Raw genomic sequence first — 22,854 nt, 5'->3', positions numbered from 1 at the left:
GTAAATTGACATTGATTGTATTGCAGAATAGCATAACTTTGTTTCTGTCAGTATTGTATATAATTGTAAAGTTAGCACTTCCAGATCAAATAAGCCAGTATAAAGCTGAGGTGAGAAACAGTTCTTATATTTATAATTGTCCTATCAGCTCAGTGAGGTAATACATTCTTTGATGTTGTAATAAATTACCTCTTTAGTTCTTAAATAGCTACGCCACAAATGGACAAATTATATTCTCGCATATGGCAGTATATCTTGCAAATAAGGTACACAGTATATATTTTACAATTTCTTGTGTAGTATTTTGTTACACCTTGGTTCCTACACTTCAAAACAAACAAACCCCAAAAGCTGTTGACCTGTTTTTATAGCATCTAAAGTTTGTTCAAGTAAAATGGCCTGCTTGAAACTTTAAAACAGAGTGCAAATTGACACACAAGTTAATTATTGAGAAAAATATGCCTTTTCATATTTGCAGTGGACATGTTACAATAATGGCATGTGAAGTTCTTGGTTTTAATTTTATAGATTGTATTTATCCTAAGCATTTGCTGCTCTTTTTGTCCCATAATGTTCACAGGAAGGAGCCAGTCCTTAGAAACTATGACAATTTACACCACCAGAGGATCTTCCCCAAATATGGCCATCTCTCCACTTCTCCACAAGCATTTTAATGAGTGCTAAATTGTAGTCTCATTGCCAAGTTTTCATTACTTCTGTAAAATAGAACACTCTTTTATTTTCAAGCATGATCACAGTGTAATTAAAAAGAATGAGGAGTACTTGTGGCACCTGAGAGACTAACAAATTTATTTGAGCATAAGCTTTTGTGGGCTAAAGCCCACTTCGTTAGATGCATGTTGTGGAAAATACAATAGGTAGCTAGATATAGATATAGATATATACACACACAGAGAACATGAAAAAATGGGGGTTGCCATACCAACTCTAACGAGTAATCGATTAAGGTGGGCTATTATCAGCAGGAGAAAAAAAACTTTTGTATGTTAATCAGGATGGCCCATGTCAAACAGTTGACAAGAAGGTGTGAGTAACATTACTCACACCTTCTTGTCAACTGTTAGAAATGGGCCAGTCAGCCTCACCTCAGTCCCTGGAAAAATCATGGAGCAGGTCCTCAAGGAATCAATTCTGAAGCACTTAGAGGAGAGAAAAGTGATCAGGAACAGTCAGCATGGATTCACCAAGGGAAGGTCATGCCTGACTAATCTAATTGCCTTCTATGACGAGATAACTGGCTCTGTGGATGAAGGGAAAGCAGTGGACGTGCTGTTCCTTCACTTTAGCAAAGCTTTTGACACTGTCTCCCACAGTATTCTTGCCAGCAAGTTAAAGAAGTATGGGCTGGATGAATGGACTATAAGGTGGATAGAAAACTGGCTAGATTGTCGGGCTCAACGGGTAGTGATCAATGGCTCCATGTCTAGTTGGCAGCAGGTATCAAGTGGAGTGCCCCAAGGGTCGGTCCTGGGGCCGGTTTTGTTCAGTATCTTCATAAATGATCTGGAGGATGGTGTGGATTGCACCCTCAGCAAGTTTGCAGATGACACTAAACTGGGAGGAGAGGTAGATACGCTGGAGGGTAGGGATAGGATACAGAGGGACCTAGACAAATTGGAGGATTGGGCCAAAAGAAATCTGATGAGGTTCAACAAGGACAAGTGCAGAGTCCTGCACTTAGGACGGAAGAACCCCATGCACCGCTACAGATTTGGGACTGAATGGCTGGGCAGCAGTTCTGCAGAAAAGGACCGAGGGGTGACAGTGGACGAGAAGTTGGGTATGAGTCAACAGTGTGCCCTTGTTGCCAAGAAGGCCAATGGCATTTTGGGATGTATAAGTAGGGGCATTGCCAGCAGATCGAGGGACGTGATCGTTCCCCTCTATTCGACACTGGTGAGGCCTCATCTGGAGTACTGTGTCCAGTTTTGGGCCCCACACTACAAGAAGGATTTCGAAAAATTGGAAAGAGTCCAGCGGAGGGCAAGAAATGATTAGGGGACTGTAACACATGACTTATGAGGAGAGGCTGAGGGAACTGGGATTGTTTAGTCTACGGAAGAGAAGAATAAGGGGGGATTTGATAGCTGCTTTCAACTACCTGAAAGGGTGTTCCAAAGAGGATGGCTCTAGACAGTTCTCCGTGGTAGCAGATGACAGAACAAGGAGTAATGGTCTGAAGTTACAGTGGGGGAGATTTAGGTTGGATATTAGGAAAAACTTTTTCACTAGGAGGGTGGTGAAACACTGGAATGCGTTACCTAGGGAGGTGGTGGAATCTCCTTCCTTAGAAGTTTTTAAGGTCAGGCTTGACAAAGCCCTGGCTGGGATGATTTAATTGGGGATTGGTCCTGCTTTGAGCAGGGGGTTGGACTAGATGACCTCCTGAGGTCCCTTCGAACCCTGATATTCTATGATTCTATGATATTTAAAAGGGACACTGACAAAGTTGAGTGGCCCAAAATAGATCTGGTTTTCCTTTTCGATTTGGGTTGATCTGGTATGTGTTTTGGGTGCTGCTTTATAAAAAAAAATCTTTTATAGTGTTATCCATCACTGTAGTATTTGAGTATGTTTCACTTAAAATTGATATAAAATCCACCAGTATCTATAGGCTGCAGCTGCAAGAAACTGATAGTAAAGGATTTTTTTTAAAAAATGGACCAGAAATAGGAAACAAACAAAATTAGAGGACTATTTCTTAGATTTGGCTATGTACTGGAAAAGACCTGCATTTTAGAAAATAGTCCAATAGCTGGCTCTGCACAGACGGACTCTTGCTCCTTTGTGGAGTTCCATTTAAGTCAGTAGGGATCAGCATCGATGCAAGGAGACACCTACACAAGCCAACAGCAAGATTGGGACCTAAAATACTTGCACAAATACTCTGTGCAATGTAATTGTATTTCTGCTCCTTGTACTGTGGTCCTCTTTTGAGCTAGTTACGCTGCTTGTACTATCTCAGGTCTTTCAGAAATGTTGTCTTGAAACATGAATAATTCCTGGAAAAAGAAAGTATTGCCTTCTGTTTTCAAAACTAAACCAGGTTTAATTGAGATTCAGTTCTTGTGACTTTTAAATTTTCTTTAATGGGTAGCTGCGTGTGGTTTGCATTACCATAAGAGATCTTTGGGTCTAAGTGTTTCATCCTAACGCAGCAGATAAAAGCAGTCTTTACTAAACTGAAATCCTATGCAAATGTTAACTGAAAATATGCCCCCACAATGCTTTGTGTGTAGCTGATTAATTCATGATTAATTCACTGATAAATACTTAAAAATGCCACAGAAAGCAAAAGATGTTAAGAAAACTCAAAATAATTTCATAGCTGTCAAGGTTAAAAATCGTTGAAAACTTTGCATAAACATTTTTCTCTTCAAGTCTTACGTCTCCTGTTTGATCCAAGTTAAAATTCAGCTCAACAGGGCTTTCTGTACAATGCAAGAAATAATTATCCTTGTTTGCAAATTTTTTATAAAATGTGATTAATTTTGTTATTTTCATTCTATTCTATTAGTCTACTTTCATGTGACAATTTTCAAATTGCAATTCACACAACTTATAGTATTGCTACTTATTGTTAGATAAACAGGGTTATAAATATGCAGTAATTCTCAGTGATGAGTTTTTTCTCAATAGCTTATGTAATTTTGAAAGATCATAAAGCCATTGTGAATAAAAAGGAGCTTAAAATACTTTTATTGGAACTAGCGTACATTAAAAATTTAACAGTAGACAGTGTGTTTGCTCAACCCTGTATCAGTTCAGCCAAGTTTCCCCACTGTTTTTACCTGTACTTTCAGCATATATACATATAGCCCATGTCAGCATGTGGACAATGAGATAAAAGCAGAGCCTAACATATATTTTAGGAGGAATTTATTATGATTAATACATATTTTCCTGCTGGTGCTTCAGGAGCATTTGATTTACTATATCCTGGGGAGTTGTTAAATTAGATAGTGTTGTCTAGCCCCATGGAGAAAACTTCATGTTGCCTATTTTTCTATTACTTCATATGTCAGACTGAAGATCTGCTAAATGAGATCACTCAGCTTAAAGAAGATCTGAAGAAAAAAGATGAAACAATCAAACGATTAGAGCATCAGCTTGTAAGCATAACTATACATTTTGCTCATTAAAACATTTGGATAATAGACATGTATGCATTGCAGAGCATATATTTGTATAGTAATTCTCCTGAAGACTTTTAAGTGGGCTAGATTTTTGACTTTGATGTTTTATACTTTCAAGATCACAAAGATGTTTATTATTAAGGCTGCGAGTCTGTCATAGAGGTCACGGAAGTAACAGATTCCATGACTTTCCGTGACCTCTGTGACTTCTGCAGTGACTGGTGCTGCTCAGGGGCTGCCCGAGCCTGGCAGCCCCTGGGCCAGCAGCAGAAGTTTGGGTATGTGGGAAGGGGCTAGGGACAGGGGGTTGGGGAGTGCGGGGTGGCACTTACCTCGGGGTGGGGGGCTCCCCAGCTCCCACTGGCATGGCCCTCCTGCAGCTCCTAGGCAGCAGAGGGGCAGGAGGTCTCTGCGCTGCCTGCGCCCGCAGCTCCCATTGGTTGTGGTTCCTGGCCAATGGGAGCTGCGGCAGCCGGCGCTCGTGGCGGGAGCATTGGAGCCGCTGACCTGGCCCCTGCCTCCGCCGCCTAGGAGCTGCAGGGACACGAACGATAAGCATGTATAAGCATTCGAAGCTGGGTAGGAAGCCCCTGCCACCCCACCCCTCCCCCAGCACCAGCGGGGGTCCCAAGCCATACGCCACAGCCCGGCTCCCACCTCCACCAGCACCAGTAGGGGTCCCGGGCCACCGTCCCTAGAATTCGCGGCACCCCCGGACTGTCCCCCACCAGAGCACCCGCAGCCCTCCGCCCAAGTATTAGTCAGGGTGGGTATTTTTAATAAAAGTCATGGACAGGTCACAGGCCCGTGAATTTTTGTTTACGACCCGTGACCTGTCCATGACTTGTAAATAAAAATACCAGTGACTAAAATGTAGCCTTATTTATTATTTATGGCTTTGGTGCAGGATGGTAATAGATGATAACCCTGATTAATAACACACACAGCTTAAATAAAGAAAATTTTAAAAATGATTGGCCAAGTAATTGTTAAATGATTTTTCAACTAATATTGGAATTGAAAAGTGCCTCACAAACTAACAAGAGTATTTGTTATATGCATGATTGAACTTACAGAAAGTGAATATAGTTGTAACTGTTCTCTGAGGCTTTTTTTAAAGCAATGAACAGGTATATCAGTAAAATGAAAAATTATGTTCTTTCCCCACATAGATTTATTAAAGAGCATATTAAGACAACCACTAATTTTTAATCTTTGGCCATCGGTGCAGTTAATGGCTCCTAAATAGGCAGTAAATACAGTCTTCATGATTTTTTTAAAAAAATCAACTCCCTAGTAAAAGTTCAGTACGTGTATTTTTTTCTTTTACTGTTGTCCTGGGCTAATTCTGGATTTTGCCTTGCCTGTCACTGCAGCACAGATTGCCAGGTTATAGCAAATTATCTTGTTCTACACAGCCCTGATTGTTGGGTGGTGATGGGGGGTATCCCTATAGCTTTGGATGCTATTTGTTTAAATAATTAGTAAATAATCTGCTATTTGATCCCCTGATGAGCCTGGTTGATTTGACATTTGTGACCGGTGCAGCTATACTTTAATAGGGGGTGGGAAGACTTTCAAGAGAGGATTGAAGCTTGGCTTGTTGAGAACTTTTTTTGGAAGAGACTTCTGCGATGTGAGTAAAAAGTGAGTGAACACCTGTCCACTCTTCAAATCGTCCATGCTCATGCAACCAAAACACTTGCCTTGACTGAGTATAATGATGAAAATTTTGTATTAATCACCACTTTCAGCTTTTGTTTTCGTAAGTACAAATTAATTCTCATTAACCGTGATAGTTCAGATCACGGATGTGTTAAGGTTGACTCTGGATGGCATCTTAAAAGTTTATTTAGGGCTTCATAGTTTTCAGTACAAATTGCACAGCAGAAAGCTTTGTAATCTGGCTTTATTTTTTCTATCATGGGTGGGTGGAGATGTATAAGCATTCGTCTTGTCAACCAGTGGAAGATTTTTTTCCCCTTCCCCATGTTAAAAAAAAAAAAAAGAGCTAGCTAGGCACTGACCCACCTACCACTCCCTTTATGAAAAAAGATTAACAGAATTTAATATGGGGAAACTTTTTTTTAGAGATGTTTTTATAGAACCCTATAGCATTTGATAGACTATACATCCTTTATATTTTTAACGATCATATAAATGCAATTCCCTGTTGAGATAAACTTAAAATAAGGAGCACATGTGTGTTTACCACCCCATCAGGTATTTCATATTGTTATATATGTAAAGTATGGTATAAGTTTTTCCAAGCAAGTACTGATTAAAATTTATACTACACTATCACATATTCTGTACGTTCCATATATTTCAGAGGAACTTCTTTAGAAATGTTGGAGGCTTTTAAAATTGTATCAGGACTATTTGTCTTATTCCTTCACCTGCAAAGTCAGGCCCCTTAGTTACAATAAGAATAAAACTTCAGGCGTCCAAGGGAGAAAAATTACTAATAACATTATAGAAATCTGTAAATACTATTATATAGTATAAGTAAATAAATAGTAAATAAATTATAGAAATACTGTAGCGTTTCCAAATATAGTTATTACAACTTTGCGGTTTGATATCATGAAACATCACACAGCTACACTGAAATACTTTACTTTCAGATGGTATAAAACTCCCATTTCTAGCCACTAAGGATTTCAAGGTGTTCGATCTTAAACTTGTCACCAGCCTTGTCCTCGAAGATGAGAGAGTAAGAACATGTCATTTTGGAGAAAGATTCTCCTTTTGAAGAAAAGGAAGAAATAATTCTATAGCAGGTTAATTAGAGTGAGGCAAGAAATTAATGGCTGTTTAAAGACTTTCACAGGTTTATGACGTTAGACTAAGGCCCAAGGGGAGAGGTTTGTGGGCTGAGGTAAAAGGAAGTGGTCAAAGGTGCATGATGTATTGATTTATCATATGGTTCTGCAATTTTTCACATGGATACTATCTCCATCTCTGTTTGCAAATATATGTGTGTACATATACTCATTGAAACTGGCCTGGCATGTATACGTGGCTTGTATTCACTTTCTTTCTCTGAAAGGGAAATGAAAAGTTAGTTTTTTATTTTTATTCACTTTAAATCATAGAATTCCAGGTAATACAATAACAAAAAGACAAATGAATAAAATAAAATTAAAAAAACCAGTCTTACCTACAGTTAGTAGACCTTCACATCATATTTACTTTCTTGATGGGTTGTATACCTAGTTGTTACAGCAATTGACAAACTTTGGTATGTAGACGGGAACTGTATTCTAAAGAAGAATAGATCTTGTGATCATAATTATTTGAAGATGCACTGAATATAGTAATGTAGGGATTATCTTCATGGGAAGTTAGTGCAGAGTAAGCTAGGGTGTGAATTTTAAAGTGCACTAACTATTCCACACTAACACTCCATGTAGACTATAAAAGTACCTCTGCAGTTTAGCTTCATACAGTTGCAACTGAGCTAGTAGAAGCTTGTACTAAGCTATCCCTCACAAAGGCACTTTCAGTGTGCTCTAAGACTGTCTACACAGCGTGTTAATGTGGAATAGTTAGTGCATTTTAAATTCACATCCTAGCTTACTCTGTACTAACTGCCCTGTGTAGACAGGCTTTTAGAAATTTAAGTGAGCATAACCCACTCCCCCACCTAAAACCTGAACATCAATTCTAAATTATTTATAAGCATTCTCTGGGAAAACATTCATAGAATCATAGACTTTAAGGTCAGAAGGAACCATTATGATCATCTAGTCTGACTCCTGCACAACACAGGCCACAGAATCTCACCCACCCACTCCTGTAACAAACCTCAAAGCTATGTCTGAGCTACTGAAGTCCTCAAAACATGGTTTAAAGACTTTGAGGTGCAGAGAATCCTCCAGCAAGTGACCCGTGCCCCACGCTGCAGAGGAAAGCGAAAACCCCCCAAGGCCTCTGGCAATCTGCCCTGGAGGAAAATTCCTTCCCGACCCCAAATATGGCGATCAGCTAAACCCTGAGCATGTGGGCAAGACTCACCAGCCAGACACCCAGGAAAGAATTCTCTGTAATAACTCAGATCCTACCTGATCTAACATACCATTACAGGCCGTTGGGCATATCTAGTGCTAATAGTCGAAGATCAATTAATTGGCAAAATTAGGCTATCCCATCATATCATCCCTTCCATAAACTTATCAATCTTAGTCTTGAAGCCGGATATGTCTTTTGCCCTCACTGCTTCCTTGGAAAGCTGTTCCAGAACTTCACTCCTCTGATGGTTAGAAACCTTCATCTAATTTCAAGTCTAAACTTCCTGATGGCCAGTTGTGTAGGACTTTAAATACAAGTTCCCCAGCTAAAATCATTACATCACTTTGCAACATACCACATAATGGTTGAACATTAAACTTGAGTCTTATTACAAAAATACCATTCACATTGTGTTTCATTGGAAAAAAATGTGTAATACATTCATTGTTTTCTTTCTTTTCTTTGATGGGGGGCTAAGGCAACTAGGTGTAACTGTCACAAAGATGGCCAAAAACCTAAAGGGACGACGTGCACATATGCTGACAAATTCACACAAACCTCCTGCAGGAGAAGCTCTGTGAGTAACACTTACCGTTCTCTCTCTCAAGTAAGATTTTGTGTGTTTCATTCTCTGATTCGTTCTTATTTTATACCACTTCACCATGTGACTCTTGTCTGCTCTAAAGATTTTCCACGCTGTGTAAGACTGATTATTGCATTTTTATATCCTTGTAATTCTGCAGCAGGTATTTGACATTCTTTTAAGAGTTCAGTCTCCAATCATATTTTTTCTTTTAGAGCATGTGTTTACTAATGAATAAATAAAATGAGGCAATAATAGAAAATCTGTCTCTCTTTTTAATTTTAATAACAATTTAATTCTCTTGGGCCAAGGCACTGTATCTCTGATCACACATTAAAACACCTTTGAAAACAACGTTTATAGTACAAAGTACTCGCATTTGATCAAGTTTCTTTGTGGTAAATTTCAGGGTCTCTATGCTCACTTGTCCTGACAAAAAGTAGCAATGTATTGATCTGAACTTAATTCATGAATGTAACAGAAGTTGTCCTCTTTCTCATTGATTCCACTAGAGCGTTTAGCATCATGGATTTTCAAATATTTAAAGGGTGGATGTTATGGTAATACAGCGACAATCTTCCCTCCCATATGCAGTTGCATGGATGAACCTTCTCTCACATTTCCAACTGCATTATATTTTGGGGGCAGCTATACCAATAACTTGAGGAGTGTACTTAATGTTGTATTCTGCCATCTTAACACCCAGAAATGAGGAGCTAGCAGCACTATGTGACCAGCTAGCGCTGTGAGCTGCCAGCATATGACCCAAGGACAGGTTTGTCAATCACTGCTCAGATAGTTCTGATAATTTTAGTAAATGGCTCAATACAGTTACTCAGCTTTCATTCTGACACCAGTGTATACAGCTTGGACATGAATCACTTTTACATTTGTAAAAGTTGTTGGGAGAATTTGATGTAAGATTACCAAAAAAAAAAAAGTTTCTAGTTCTGAGAATTGCCAATTTAGATTCCCACTACTGGGATCCAAACAATGCCAGTGTGCAAGCTGAGAAGCCTCTAGCAAGCAGTGTCGGGGGTACATTCATCTCTCTCCTTCCTTGCTTTAAATACTGAGGATAGAAAAGAGACTGTAACCTTTAACCACCCTTCACTTCCTTTTGACTTCTTCACTACTTGAAGCATCAATATCCTTGATGTTCTGCTTACTGGGTGTGTCATATTTCTGTCCCTTTGGGAACTTGTTTTTTTGGAAATGTCTAGTCTGTATTTAGGTTGGAGTCCAGCCCTCTTGTAAGGCTTCATTTTTCCATGTTTCAATTTTGTTAGGTTGATTATTTTTATTTTATGTGTGTTTTCGTTGTCTGTGGCCATTGACATGGATAAAGTAGCTTAGAGATGTGGGTTTCAAGCCTTGTGCTTCTTGCAGTGACATAATTTCCATTACAAATGTCCACGTTTGAGGCATTTATTTGACACATTAGGAAAAATCAAAAATTCTCAGGCCACCTATGAATCTCCTGACTTCTTCACTCCTTTGGTCGGATGAAATCCACTCCTTTACAGTGCCAGAGCACAAATGCCATAGCAGCCAGGAGACAACATACTATAATATCACAGACTTGAGTATGTGGGATTTTTCCTAGTGTTGTAGGGCCTTGTGGCTTCATGCGCATCTGTGACACCATTTTTCAGAGTATGTCTGAGTCCTATGCAATGTTGGTTAAAGAAGGTGTACTGTGCCCGTCGTGATAGCATGGGCACCTTAGCATGTCCTCACAGAGACCATCAAAGTTAGAGATTTATAGTCCTGATGGGATGGTTGTTCCTTTCTATAACTGTGTTTTCTCAGGTCACGTTGAGATTTTCAACTGCGGCAGATGAAGGATGACCATCCCCTAGAAGTAGTTCCCTTCTCACTTATTTTCCTACCTGAGGTAATGTTCAGTGAGGCCTCAGGACTGGTCTGAGGTCCTCAGAGAGACAATCCAATTATTCAGGATTGTGGACACTGCAGGATTAGTTTCTGTCTTGCAGGGCTATTTTCCCTCTGATTTGATCCAAAGTTGTCAAGACAGCACCTTGATGATAGTTACCCCAGCCATTATGATGGTGCCCAATCTTGCTAGCTCACTCAGGAAGTTTAGTTTTTTTAATTGAAGCAACTGCCATACATCACTCTGCTGACTCTTCATGTGACAAAGAAAAGCAGTGTCATAGCAAAGCTCTTAAATTGAAAGTAAAATTAGCACCTTGAATGGTCCCTTTGGGCCTTGATCATGCATTTTGTTCTGCAAGAGGGAAACCCCTAGTTGGGGTGCTTTGCTGCCAATCAGTGCTAGATATTTCTGGGTGTAATCTAGTGTGGGTTCAACCCAGTGTCACTGACAGAGGATTATCTCTTGGACTGGGATCAAAAATTCACCAATTCTGGTGCTCCCAAAATATATTGATAATTCAGGCAGATTGAGAGCAAAATGCTGTTACTAGTTCTGGCCTGAGCTCAGTACTTTTCATTCTCTAACTCTCAGGAAGTTGGAAGCACATATCCCACTTCCTAGTATAGTGGATCTCTTGATCCCATTGTAGTCATTTTGAGCAGGCTACTACACTTGGAACAGTCAAAACTGTCTGAGTTTTGTCAGGCTCTACTTGGGTGCCATGTCTGCTTTCCACAGTCTGGTACGTAGATGGGCAATCTTCATTGACACTATGATAACTAAGTTTCTGAAAGGGTAACTCCACGATATTTCCTCTAATGCATACAGTACTTCTCATGTGGGATCTGAATCTGAACTTTGTCAGACTGTTGTCTTTGGAGACGGTATTCCACATACTCCTATCACAACCACAAGTTAGTGCTTTGTAGTCGTCAAGGTTGTTCCTTTCTATACCATGTCCATAAAAATTTTAGTCCTGAGTGCCCACTCCTAATTCCTTTCTAAAGTGGCCCGTGATCTCACTCCCATAATTAGCCTGCTTGTAAATTGTGCTGAGTCTAGTTCACTTGAAGGGAGATCAGGCTCTAGTACTGAATCTATGCATAAATTCTCTAGACATTTTTTATGACCTCTCTGCTCAAAGAGTGTCCAAATGTATTAGGTTATATTTATATAGTTATTGGTACCTGGCAGGCATTCAGCCACCTGGAGGTATTGGAGTGCACTCGGCTAAGTCTGAGGCAGCTTCTACGATATCCATGTGCACTGTGTCAATCACTGAAATATGCAATGGTCTGTATACACACTTTTGCAACACTATACTCTTGCTTTGGGCTGTACATTAGATGCCCAATTCAGAGGCGCAATCTTGCAGTACCTCTTAATTAATACTTTTCAGACCTTCCTTTTGGCAGTTCATAACTTCTTGTTAATCTCCAAAAAAGGAGGAACCTTATGGGTAATTCACAAAAAAAGAAAGTTACTTGCTATGTGGCTGTTTGAGTTGATCACCTATAAGGATCAACAATTCCATGCTACTTCAGAGTCTCTGCTATGAAAATTTCTGAATCAGTGGAAGAAACTGCAGGAGCAGTTGGAACCATTCTCCTTAAAAATTGGGAGACAGCGGAGGGTGAATGGTCCAGTGGACACTGTTATCTAGAAGGATCCAAGCTCTTGCACCAGAAGCTCATTTATTCCAAGAGTGGGGATCCATACTGACAATCATTTCAAGGAGCCCCACTCCTATAGAAAGTAACCAATTTTAATGGTTCTACAAATCAAATGTCTTAATATAATCTTGCAGGTAAAGAATCTATAATCTAATGATTTTGAAAAACAAATAAAAATGAGTTAGGTATACGTTTTGTTTGATTTGATGCATGTTTAATAGGAACATTGATGAGACTTTAATAGCACAGACAAATCAGTGAAATAGTGTCTGAGTTGGCTAAGACACTGTATGTATCCTTAATTAATTTGAATGAGTGCATATTAGGGCGAAATGCAATGGTTTCTCCTTTATAACAACGTCCCCACAATTAACTGCTGGGCCTAGAACTGCACTTACAGTTTAATTTTCACCTGTTGCCTAAATTAAACTGTAAAGGTAATATTAATGTTCAGGATCTGAGGAGTGAGCCCAGAAGTGAAGGGAAATGTTGTGTAATACTCTGTGTTTTAAAGAGAGGCTGTCAACTTGAACTTCTTGGAAACTTTTTTTTAAAATTCCAGTTTTAATCATATATGAATTTAATAGAATGTCCTATTTTTTAAAAAAATATTTCTCTGTACATAAAATAATAAATAGTATAAGTTTGAGCTACCCTCTTCATATTTATAAGGATCTTAACAGGAAGAGGAAAAACTGACCAAGGGAAAAAATGAAAATGACTATTCAGAAAGTGTCAAATATTCAAAGTAAACCAGAAAAAGTTTTCTTGTTAACTTTCAGTGTGTGTAATCTTGCTGTTGCTTGTAACTATTGGGTTTAAAGCTTTTAGACAGAAATGTGATTTTTTTTCCCCCAAGATGGTATCCCTCTGATGTACACAATTATACGTTTTGATGATGACACTGCCTGTCTTTCTCTCTCTATAATGAGACAGAAATCGGCACAATGATTATAGGGGCTGACTATGGTACTTCTTATAAGAGAGGTGTTAACCTTGGTCTCCTGGCCAGATTCCAGTTTGGGTAATTACGTTCTGTCTACTGATAGTCTCTGTAATTTCAGTTGATGGGGTTCTTCACTTTGTCTTGATGTATTGCTTAACAACATACAACAGCACCTCATAGGATACATTCTACAGTCTGTCATGGAGAATTTCAGTTGTGGGTGAAGTGGTTCCTATGAATGACTTTTCCTTCTGAAGGAAAGGCCCTTTAAAACTGAAAGATATTAGCCACGTGGAACTCTGTGTCGTCAAAGAGGGCGTGAAGAAAGATGTGACTAGATCTTGGCACTAATGGGCCGATGTGGCTGGCCCTGGGGCCAGCTGCTCGGGTGCCTCGCAGTCAGCTGCACAGACTGCTGCAGCTGCAGAAGTCATGGATGTCACGGAAAGTCAGAATCCATGTCTTCCGTGACAGAATCACAGCCTTAATTACAGCAATTGGAGGTGAAGAGAGCAAGTACATTGTGGTCCATGGTGAGATGGATGGTCACCAGCAAAAGTTTCACAGATGATTTGTGGTTCTTGGGCCACATTATGGGTGCCACTCTGTTAAAATATTAACTAGCAATAGCACAGCACCCTGTGGCTTTTGGTTTGTAATTGGAAAACACTAAACAAATTTTGCCTTTTTAGTTAATTTTCTGATGTATATAATGAATGAAAAGGTGAAGCAGGAAAAAAAAACTGATTTAACTAATACTAAATACTTTTTGTACTAAATTTGTCTACATATGTTGATGGCCTGGTTATCAGTCTAAAACTAGGTAATTTGATATCTTCTGGTTGATGAATACCTTGTTATGTTATCCTGTATAGCTTTGATTTTTCAAGGGAGCCTAGGGGAGTTAAGCAGCATTTGGTTATTGTAAAAATCAGCCTATGGTCCTTATGCACCATTCACATGTATTTTCCACTTAACCTGTAATTTTCTTGTTTTTGTGACTCAAATTCTAATTCCTAACAAAGTTGGTTTTTAAATTTAGTTTTTTGGGAATCTATGTAGGCCTAGTTTAGCTTAGCAAATAAATGTTCTTTACCTTCTATATTTGTCCTTGGAACCAAGTCGGAGACAGATAAGCTATACAAATAGACACGGCCACAGTAAGCACTAAGGCACTATTTCATTGAAATTTAATTTGTTTTTTTTGACCCTTCATTTTAAATAAGTCAGTTCAAAATAAATGTTCTCAATCCGTTTCCTCCTTCCGTCATATTGTAACCCAAGTACAAAACCCACATTTTTAAAGCTTTTGTTTTATTCCATTGAAATGATTTGCTAAACAGTGACTCTATCAAGCTACAATGGAAGATGTGCATGCAAAACTTTTTTAGCTTGATTTCACAGTGACAGCAATTTTATAGTCTCTCTGTTAATGTGAATGTTTGTGTACTCTCTTACATGGCTTAGTATAATTATAAATATAGAAGTATTGGCATGAAATCACAATTGAGCTGGAACCAAATTATATAAAATATCACTTGCAAAAAGAAAAAGAGAGACAATAAGCTGTATTTTCATGATGGAGGAATACAATAAAAGGAAGTGGCATTAGAGACCATAATAAAATATCTTTTCTCACCACAAAACAATGTAGTTTTTTAATAACTTTTTGTGCTTCATTATCTTTCATAGTCAGCTTGAAATAATAGCCTTAAATGCATGATGCTTGCTTCCTGGAATTCAAATTCAGTACTGCTAAGTCTGGTATTAATTATGAAATGTTGTGACTGTTTACTCAAATGGACTATATTTTGCAGAACAGAGTGAAATTTGAATACCCTGTAGCAAAAGTATAATTCCTGTAGACACTTTAATTCTCAGATCCTTAATGTTGTCAAATATGAAGGTCAGAGAGCTCCTTTTGTCAGTGTATGTTGACTTTTAGAATTGTATTACTGATTTATAAATCCTGGCAACTCTGGTAGTCATGTGTTACAACATCTCCTATAGAGTAAGTATTCATCTGAAATCATAACCACCATCCCTAGCAATATTTTAGGAAACAGAACTTAAATATCAAACAATTAGTGTAGAGGATCTCAAAGTGTAGGGGTCAGAATAAAATAATAAAACGGATAAATAAAAGAATAAACTATTCTAGCAGTGGTGGTGATGCTGCAGCTCCCTGTTTTTAAAGTATAACAGAGTTCTAATTTAGCAGTTCCTTGTTAAATAACTTTGTTTTACATTATCTTCGGTAACTACATTTTTAGGATTAATTTAAGATGGTTTATACTTCAGTTCACTCCATCCTTCCACTTTTTGGGTTTTTTGTTTTGTTTTTGTAAGAGGATGTGTGCTCTGATTAAACAAACTCCTTTTTAAAAAATGGTGGCCATTACCATGGCCATTTCACTATAGCATATCTGTTTCCATTAGCATGTTAGGGATCATCACTCTTTGTGCTGGGCTTTTTCATTCAAGATCTCTACCACAAGACACTTTCCGAAAGCAAATTTAGTTCTTCTGTTTTCTAAGCCAAGTGCACAAACAATTTCAAGCTTTGTAGTTTTAGATTTATTCTTTTCATCTCTAACTCATTCATAAGGCATAGAGACTCGGAATAAATTTTTCTTTAAAATAGTTAAGGATTGGGACATTGCTATTTAAAAGCAGTTAGTGTGCCTGCCTGGTCACTTCCATGATTTTTATTACACATACTTTGCATTCATGGTATATAGGGTACTGATTATATAGCATATTATATTATGAATGTAGGCCCCCATTGGTGCAGTAGACCATAATTGCTTAGAGAGAACCATTACTATCTGTATTATATCGATAATCCATAGAATAAAGCCTTCCACATATTCACTGATGCAGTAGATCATGATAGCTCCATAAGGACTCACTATGATCTCCTGTATGTTATCTACTTATTCCATTAATCTTTATCTTTTAAAACTATCGTTAAGTAGTAAAACAAAACCCCTAGATAAACTAATTCATAGGAAGTTATGCTTAATATTAAGGACTTGATGTCAATGCACAAAATAGAAATCTATTGGAAGCAAGGCTTGTGCTGTCTTCAAATTGCTGCCACATGCCTAGATATTGCAACAGATGTGATATATAAGGTAAGATCACTGGCTTTTACGAATCTTGGAGCATCTAGGCACAACAAAGGAAAGTTATATTTTTAGTCTTGTATATGTTTGAAGACTTTTATATTTGATGTCAGCTACCACAATTAAAAACTGTGATGGGGTAATGGCAATAACTTTAATGTAGTTTGATCTCCAGTTATTGAAGATATATGGGCTGCTCCCTGTCCTGGCATAATTTCAGGATAGTTCATAACGATTTCAAAAAACTGTCATGTGAGGTCACCACTGGAGGTATGAAATCTCCTTACCTACTGTTTATTTTACAACAATAATGAAAAAACCCTAATATTTTACATGCCTTAGGGAAGTGGGCAAGTAGAATTTTGCAAGGCTGGTTTATAATGAACTTTGTGCTTGGGAGTCAGGGAAAGGTAACTTTCTTTTGAAAGTAGCAATAGGGTATTCAGTCCCTGAGAACAAATACAAAAATTAATTTTACAGTTTGTTTACCTTTTTAAAAAAGTGTTCAACATTTGACTTACGAAAGTTCAAACTTGCTAGAAATACTTAGATTAAATATATTGGTCTCTAACCATTGCATGCATTGATTCAAGACACTGTGGGTTTACTGTCTCTAATATTAAACAGATACAGAATTTTTAAAGCCTGTTCTTTAAGTCATTTTAAAAATCTGCTGATGACAAATTGTTTGACTTGTATTTATGAGGACAGTTGTAAGTACTTCCTAAGAAACAGAAAAATTAAATTTGCTAATGATACAATCAGTGCACGATTATCACTCCTGGGTCTCAGCTCCTTGGCATAAGACTGATGGAAGGAACTCTTCTAGCTCTCAAGTATTTTTTTTCTATCCTGAAGCAGTAGATGGGGAAGAATGGAAGCTACTTCCCCAACTTGCAGTCATATGCCACCCTCTGCCAAGAATAAATTCACCCTTCTAAACTTTTCCGTCAGTTCATTGTTGATTCTTGTTGGCAAATCAAGTCTTGACAGGAACAAGCACAACATTGACTATTGCTCCAATTATCCTCTAGATCCTAGCTGAGGTATCCTATCCTTTATCTGTTCCAACTTTGCCTTCTAGTCAGGCCTGGTTCAGATTTCTACATCTCCTGAAGTCTTTGAATTAGTTGGCTCAGCATACCTCTGCAATATCTTGGTGCCTGCTGTTTGATTTGGCATCTGGACCTTTTTTGGGGGGGTGGGGCGGCACTTTGGTATGATTTAAGGTAGCCTTAAAGCTGAGTGTATTGGTACTTGCTCTGCTGCTTTGGCGCTGAACTTCTGTTTTTTTGCTCAGCATATGTCTTAATTCAGTGCTAACCTTTATGCTCAACATTAGTTTCTCTGATTGTCTGGTATTTCCCTTTTTGCATCACTTCCTTATACTTTTATTAGTTATGGTGTCCAAAGAAGATTGATGACTACTCAGCAGCTTCAAATCTTTTGTGAATCAGAACAATGTTCAGAACAGAATTGTGTATGTTGCGTGTCTGCCTCTGACTCAATTGCAATGTGCAGGAGTGCCCAATACATGTGCAGATGTCATCCCCAGCACTTCAGAAATGTGGCGAGTTCTTCAAGCCCTCCTTAAGCAACTCATGGAGCCCACTGTAACTTAGTCCAAGGCCAGCCTGGCGTGCTTTGAAGATTAAACTCTCAAAGCTAATGGCCACCCAGCACCATGATGCAGTGCCCGTGCTACTTGTATCAGTGCAGGCTCTGCCTCCTTGCTAAGCTAAGAAGGGAGGCTTCCCTCTGAAGCATCCTGCATCTCCACCAAGCAGGTGCTCTTGGATGTTTGGCACTGGTTATTATATGAGGTGGGGATTCTGTGCAGCTCACTGAGTTAGGAGACACATAGGGGGTCAGCTTCTCCCTGACATTCTTGAAGGCCCTGATTCCAGGCACCCTCATACTGGTACATCTGTATGGATATTGCTATATCCTTGGAAATTAGAATCAATAACTCCTGGTGCTTTGTGAGATTACCACACAATAGAAGTTCCTCAGTATTTTTCTTGCCCTGTATTAGCAGGCATATGTTCTCTTGGAGCACTCAAGTACTTTTTTTTGCTCTGAGGCTGAGGCTCATTACTGAGACTTGGCATTCCTGTGCAGGAAGTTCTGCCCTGGACACCTTTACTGACACCTCTTGCGCCAGGGGCTCCGACGCAGCCAGTATCCATGCTGCATAAAACTTCCTTAAGAAGCTCTGGTCCTCATCCCTATCTCATCAGTATTCCAGCCCCTTGAGTTTGGAAAGGCTAAGCAACAAGGTGGTGACTATAATTTGAATGAGCATGAGCTCCAGGACTCTGCAGATGCCAAGTGCATGTTCATGCAGTAGTGACTCTGCAAGAGAGGATCCTAACTTTCCCTAGCTTTGTCAAAAACAGCTGACTTTCAGTTAATATTGGTCCAGAAGTGTACAAGGGGCATGATTGAGAATTACATGGCCCAAGAATTGCCATTCAGGAGTGTTGCCTTGCCCTTGCACCCTGTTTTAGACTCGTGAGTATGTGGCAAATCCCATACATCTTACCCTGTCTCGTAAATAGTCAAGACCAAGGTCTCATGTGAAAAGTAGGGGATGAAGCTGGCAGCATCTTTGGGGAGGATTCTCAGTGGCCCACTCCCTTCACCTCAGAGTGTATAAGTTACTTTGTTTCATACCTTTCGCTTTTTTCTGAGGCTTATCTTTTATCTTACTATGATTATGTTGAATTGCCTTTTCTTTCTGGATGTTTCTGCTCCCATGCAATCAATGTACGTATCTGGGGTGTTTGGAGAGCAGCATTTTACTCAGTAGGGAGAGGCACATGACAGCCCGTAGGGCACTTGGTTTACACTCTATCTGCTATGACTGCCTTGAAACTGTGAGCTACAGTAGCTTAAGTTCCACCAGTCTCACACAAAGGCTCTGTGATCCAGGAAAATCCATAAAACACCTTTAGAGAAGCTAAGGTAAGTGATGTTTCCATTTTTCTTTTTCAGTGTGGCCTGGTTGTTTTAAGAAGTTTATAATGAGGTAATCCTGCTTGGGCTAAACCCTGGGACACGGATTCTCAGCCTGTATGTGACTGTTTTCCATATTTAATGGGGCACTGCCAGACTAAGTTATTATTTTGCAAAATCTGCTGTAGTCCGAATAGAAATGTTTAGCAGCAGCTTTTCTGATCTTTTCTGCTCCCAGTTTTATGCTGCCTGAGGCATTGTCTTCTCAGCAGATGTTTTTGTTGTTTTTTTTCCCCACCCTCCAGTGAATCATTATGTAGACAGTATGGCTAAGTAGTTGTCTGCTGAAACATCTTAGTTGTAAATGCTATTGTTAAAAAGCAAAATTCCCCTCCCATTAGATATGGAAATACTTACTTCACAACTTCTGCTTTGACAATGTCCCCTTAAAATATAATCTTTTCTATTTTCCATCTTTATTTAAAATTGGACAATTGGTGTATACAATATAATGAATAAACCCATTAAACCTACATTAGAAAACAGCAAGATATATTTACTTACAGTAAAATAAATGTTGTGACATTTGGAGTTAGTAGACTGTCCCGTCTCGTGAGATTAAGCACATTTTATGCAAAAATAACACCACCCCGCAGGCTCTTTCCCAGAGCAAGGTTAATACCCTGTTTGGCACACTAAGAAGATACTTTAAATAACCACTTCCAGCAGTTGACCAAAAATGCGTAGGTAAATAACTCAAAGCAGGAAATCTTTATAGTAGAGGTCCAGATCTAAAATAGACTAGCTGTAACTCCAACTCTTATGCCTTAGTCAAATCATTTAACCTTTCTGCCTTAGTTTTTACATTTGTAAAATGGGGATTAATAATAATTACGTGCCCTACAAAATTACTGAGAAACTTTTATAAAGTATTACATAAGTGCTAAAAATCACCCTACTGTAGAAAAATTCCTACAACGGCTCAGTTCACTTTTAAATCTGTTAACCACACACGAACCAAATGCAAACAGCCGAGTTTAATTTCTCCTGGAGAAATCTGGGCCCCAAAATTTTCCCCAGTCTATTTATATTAAATGAGTTAGTTAAATTTGGAAGTAACTTGAAAGAAACATCTCTCCTTCCTTCACCAAAATCAAAGATCCTCACAAGGCCAGCCCTGTCAACAGTGTTAAGATTATAGTAACCATGGACGAGAGTCTGAAAATTTGTTTCGTGGGCCTAGCTACCTGAAGCAGCTAGGGTGAGCTCTGAACTGTGTATTTAGATGGTCTTTTTCCTACTGATTATAGAAAATGTTCCAATATTGTGCATGCAGCTGTTGGACACCATGTGTCTTAACATTTTTTTAAAAAATTCAGTCACGGATTGTACCTTGTTTATGGGAATATTTTTCTCATTCCGACATCAGTGGATACGGTCCAAATTGTGCTGATAACATTGCTGGACCTTCAGCAAGCAGAATTTGCCATCATATAACCGTCTACTCCTTGGCCAAAGCCTGCGTGGGCCTTAACAACCACTGATGGAGGGCTCCATAAATGTTTACATATGTGTGTCTAGCTATGGCCGTGTAAGTTAAAAAGTGTTTCTGACAGGACCGGCTCTTAGATACTTTTATCTCATCGGTTTCTGAATACTCAGGCAGCACCTCTTGAAAAATAATCTTCTACAGTCTGATGTCGGACCCTAAAGGTGCTGTTGTTGGCAAATTCTAAATATTGACCAAACACACGTGGTGATATCACAATACTTTTCAACCTGCAGCTTTTTGACATTCTTGTGATGAAATTTGAATAGCAATAAGTGAAACTAATGAGACAGGCTAATTATGAAGATGATTGTCAAAATGTTTCTTGACCTTTTGATCATCACTGGACTAAATAAAAAGAGTATTTTTGTAGAAATATCTTGGAAGGGAAGCCTAGTTCTGCAACAGTTAAAAAATTGGAAAGATTTTGAGGGGGGAAAATAATCTGTGCCTTGAGAAATTCTGGAAATCACTTTTCTTCTTTCTGGCATACAAATTTTATCTCCAGTTTCATCATTTTATATCCATTATCTGTTAGTAAAAGCTGCCAGTTCATAGTGGTGAGTCTTCTCAAAGTCTTAACACTAATGTCTCCGTACTACACAATCTGTGAAAGTAAAAGTTTTAAGTTTTAATTTTAGACATGGTTGATGGAAAATTACCTTAGATTGTGGATTGAGGTAGGAAGCCTGGATTATTTCGTGACTTGAGAGAAAGAAATGCCAGTTTGGATGGATTTCTTTTAAAGGTAAGGTTATGGAGAAAATGCTGGGCTGCATAAAAAAGATATGTTTGTTGTCCTAGGAGATTGTCACCAGCATATCATGTAGGTCCACAAAGAACTTGTTTTGAAATGCAGCTGTAAGTGTCATTGATGTATACCAGATAAATAACCATCTAGGGATGTGGCAGGACAAATCTTGCATTTTCAGAGAGCATTTAAAGATAGCTTTATATATTATTTTGTGACATTACAATCCAGTAATGGAGGGTTCCGGCTACCCACAGCAAGGCATAAAGATGCTGGCAGACTTCACTCGTGCCCTTTTGCATTCAGTAACTGTTCATACCCAGATCTGAAGGATGCGGACTAAAGCCCACGGTTAAGCTTGCCAGAAAACCTTCTCTCCATTAGTACATTTTTTGCAAGCTACAGCTCATATGTCTTTACAATAAAATGGTTAAACGCGTATTTTGACTTACATCGAAGTGCTTTGAAAGAGAATTTTGTCTATAAATGTTACGTGAAAAAACTATTCTTTCCTTGTCTTGTCTGAGTTGGGGCTATTTTCAGCATAAGAAATTAACACCTAAAACCATATTACGCAAAAGGTATGCCAATATATATAATTTAAATATAGATTTTGTAAACCACGGGATCACTGGTACTCTGTCATACAGGGGGAAAGTAAGGGATCTGCCTAGTCTAATGAGGGAATCATAACTTGTCTAGGTTTGCTAATGGTTTTAGTAATTTGTGGTGTTAAGATTAGGAAAAGAGAATAATTGTAAATGGCAATAGTATTGTATTTATTAGAAAAAGGACCAGTCTGGCTTTTTGGTGTCTTATTTTCCTCTGTTCTCTTTTTTTTATTATACCTTTTCCCCCTCTCTTTCTGCACAGGGTGGGTATTCTGCTCCCTCCTTCTCTCCCTGGCAGGGCTCATTCCAGGGCATCCCTCGGACTGTTCCACCGCACCGCAGACAGAGTGAGTCTGTACCTCTCACTCATTTCCCACACTTTGTTCCGGTAGAAACTTTCCTTTTGCACGCACTGTTGATCATGTAGTGTCCTTCTTTCCCAGCAGAAATTTACAGGCATATACAACAGTCTGTGGCCTAACCTAAGTGCTTCCTGCAGTCACTAGCAGCTACAAGTTAAAGCTTTTCAAAGCTGATTTACTATATTTGTTCTTAAGACCTGAATAAGCCCTTCTTTCCAGTCT

General features: G+C 38.7%; 1 protein-coding gene across 8 annotated transcripts in view; it reads left to right on the top strand.

Annotated features, from left to right (window-relative positions):
• The window catches only part of CCSER2 (coiled-coil serine rich protein 2), a 136,579-nt gene that overhangs the window by 92,574 nt on the left and 21,151 nt on the right, over positions 1-22,854 (top strand). For 4 of the 8 annotated variants that reach the window (XM_048857480.1, XM_048857479.1, XM_048857478.1 and 1 more), the window contains exons 8-10: positions 4,047-4,133; positions 8,650-8,748; positions 22,533-22,617. In XM_048857480.1, the coding sequence (XP_048713437.1) occupies positions 4,047-4,133; positions 8,650-8,748; positions 22,533-22,617 (271 nt within the window). The remainder of the gene's footprint in view (positions 1-4,046; positions 4,134-8,649; positions 8,749-22,532; positions 22,618-22,854) is intronic. The other 4 variants (XM_048857474.2, XM_048857473.2, XM_048857481.1 and 1 more) reach the window with 3 other exon arrangements.

This window comes from Caretta caretta, chromosome 7 (genome assembly GCF_965140235.1).
Source record: "Caretta caretta isolate rCarCar2 chromosome 7, rCarCar1.hap1, whole genome shotgun sequence".
In the NCBI taxonomy this organism is placed as follows: Eukaryota; Metazoa; Chordata; order Testudines; family Cheloniidae; genus Caretta; species Caretta caretta.
The sequence above is the reverse complement of the archived record's forward strand: the minus strand, read 5'-3'. Positions and strand labels throughout refer to the sequence as shown.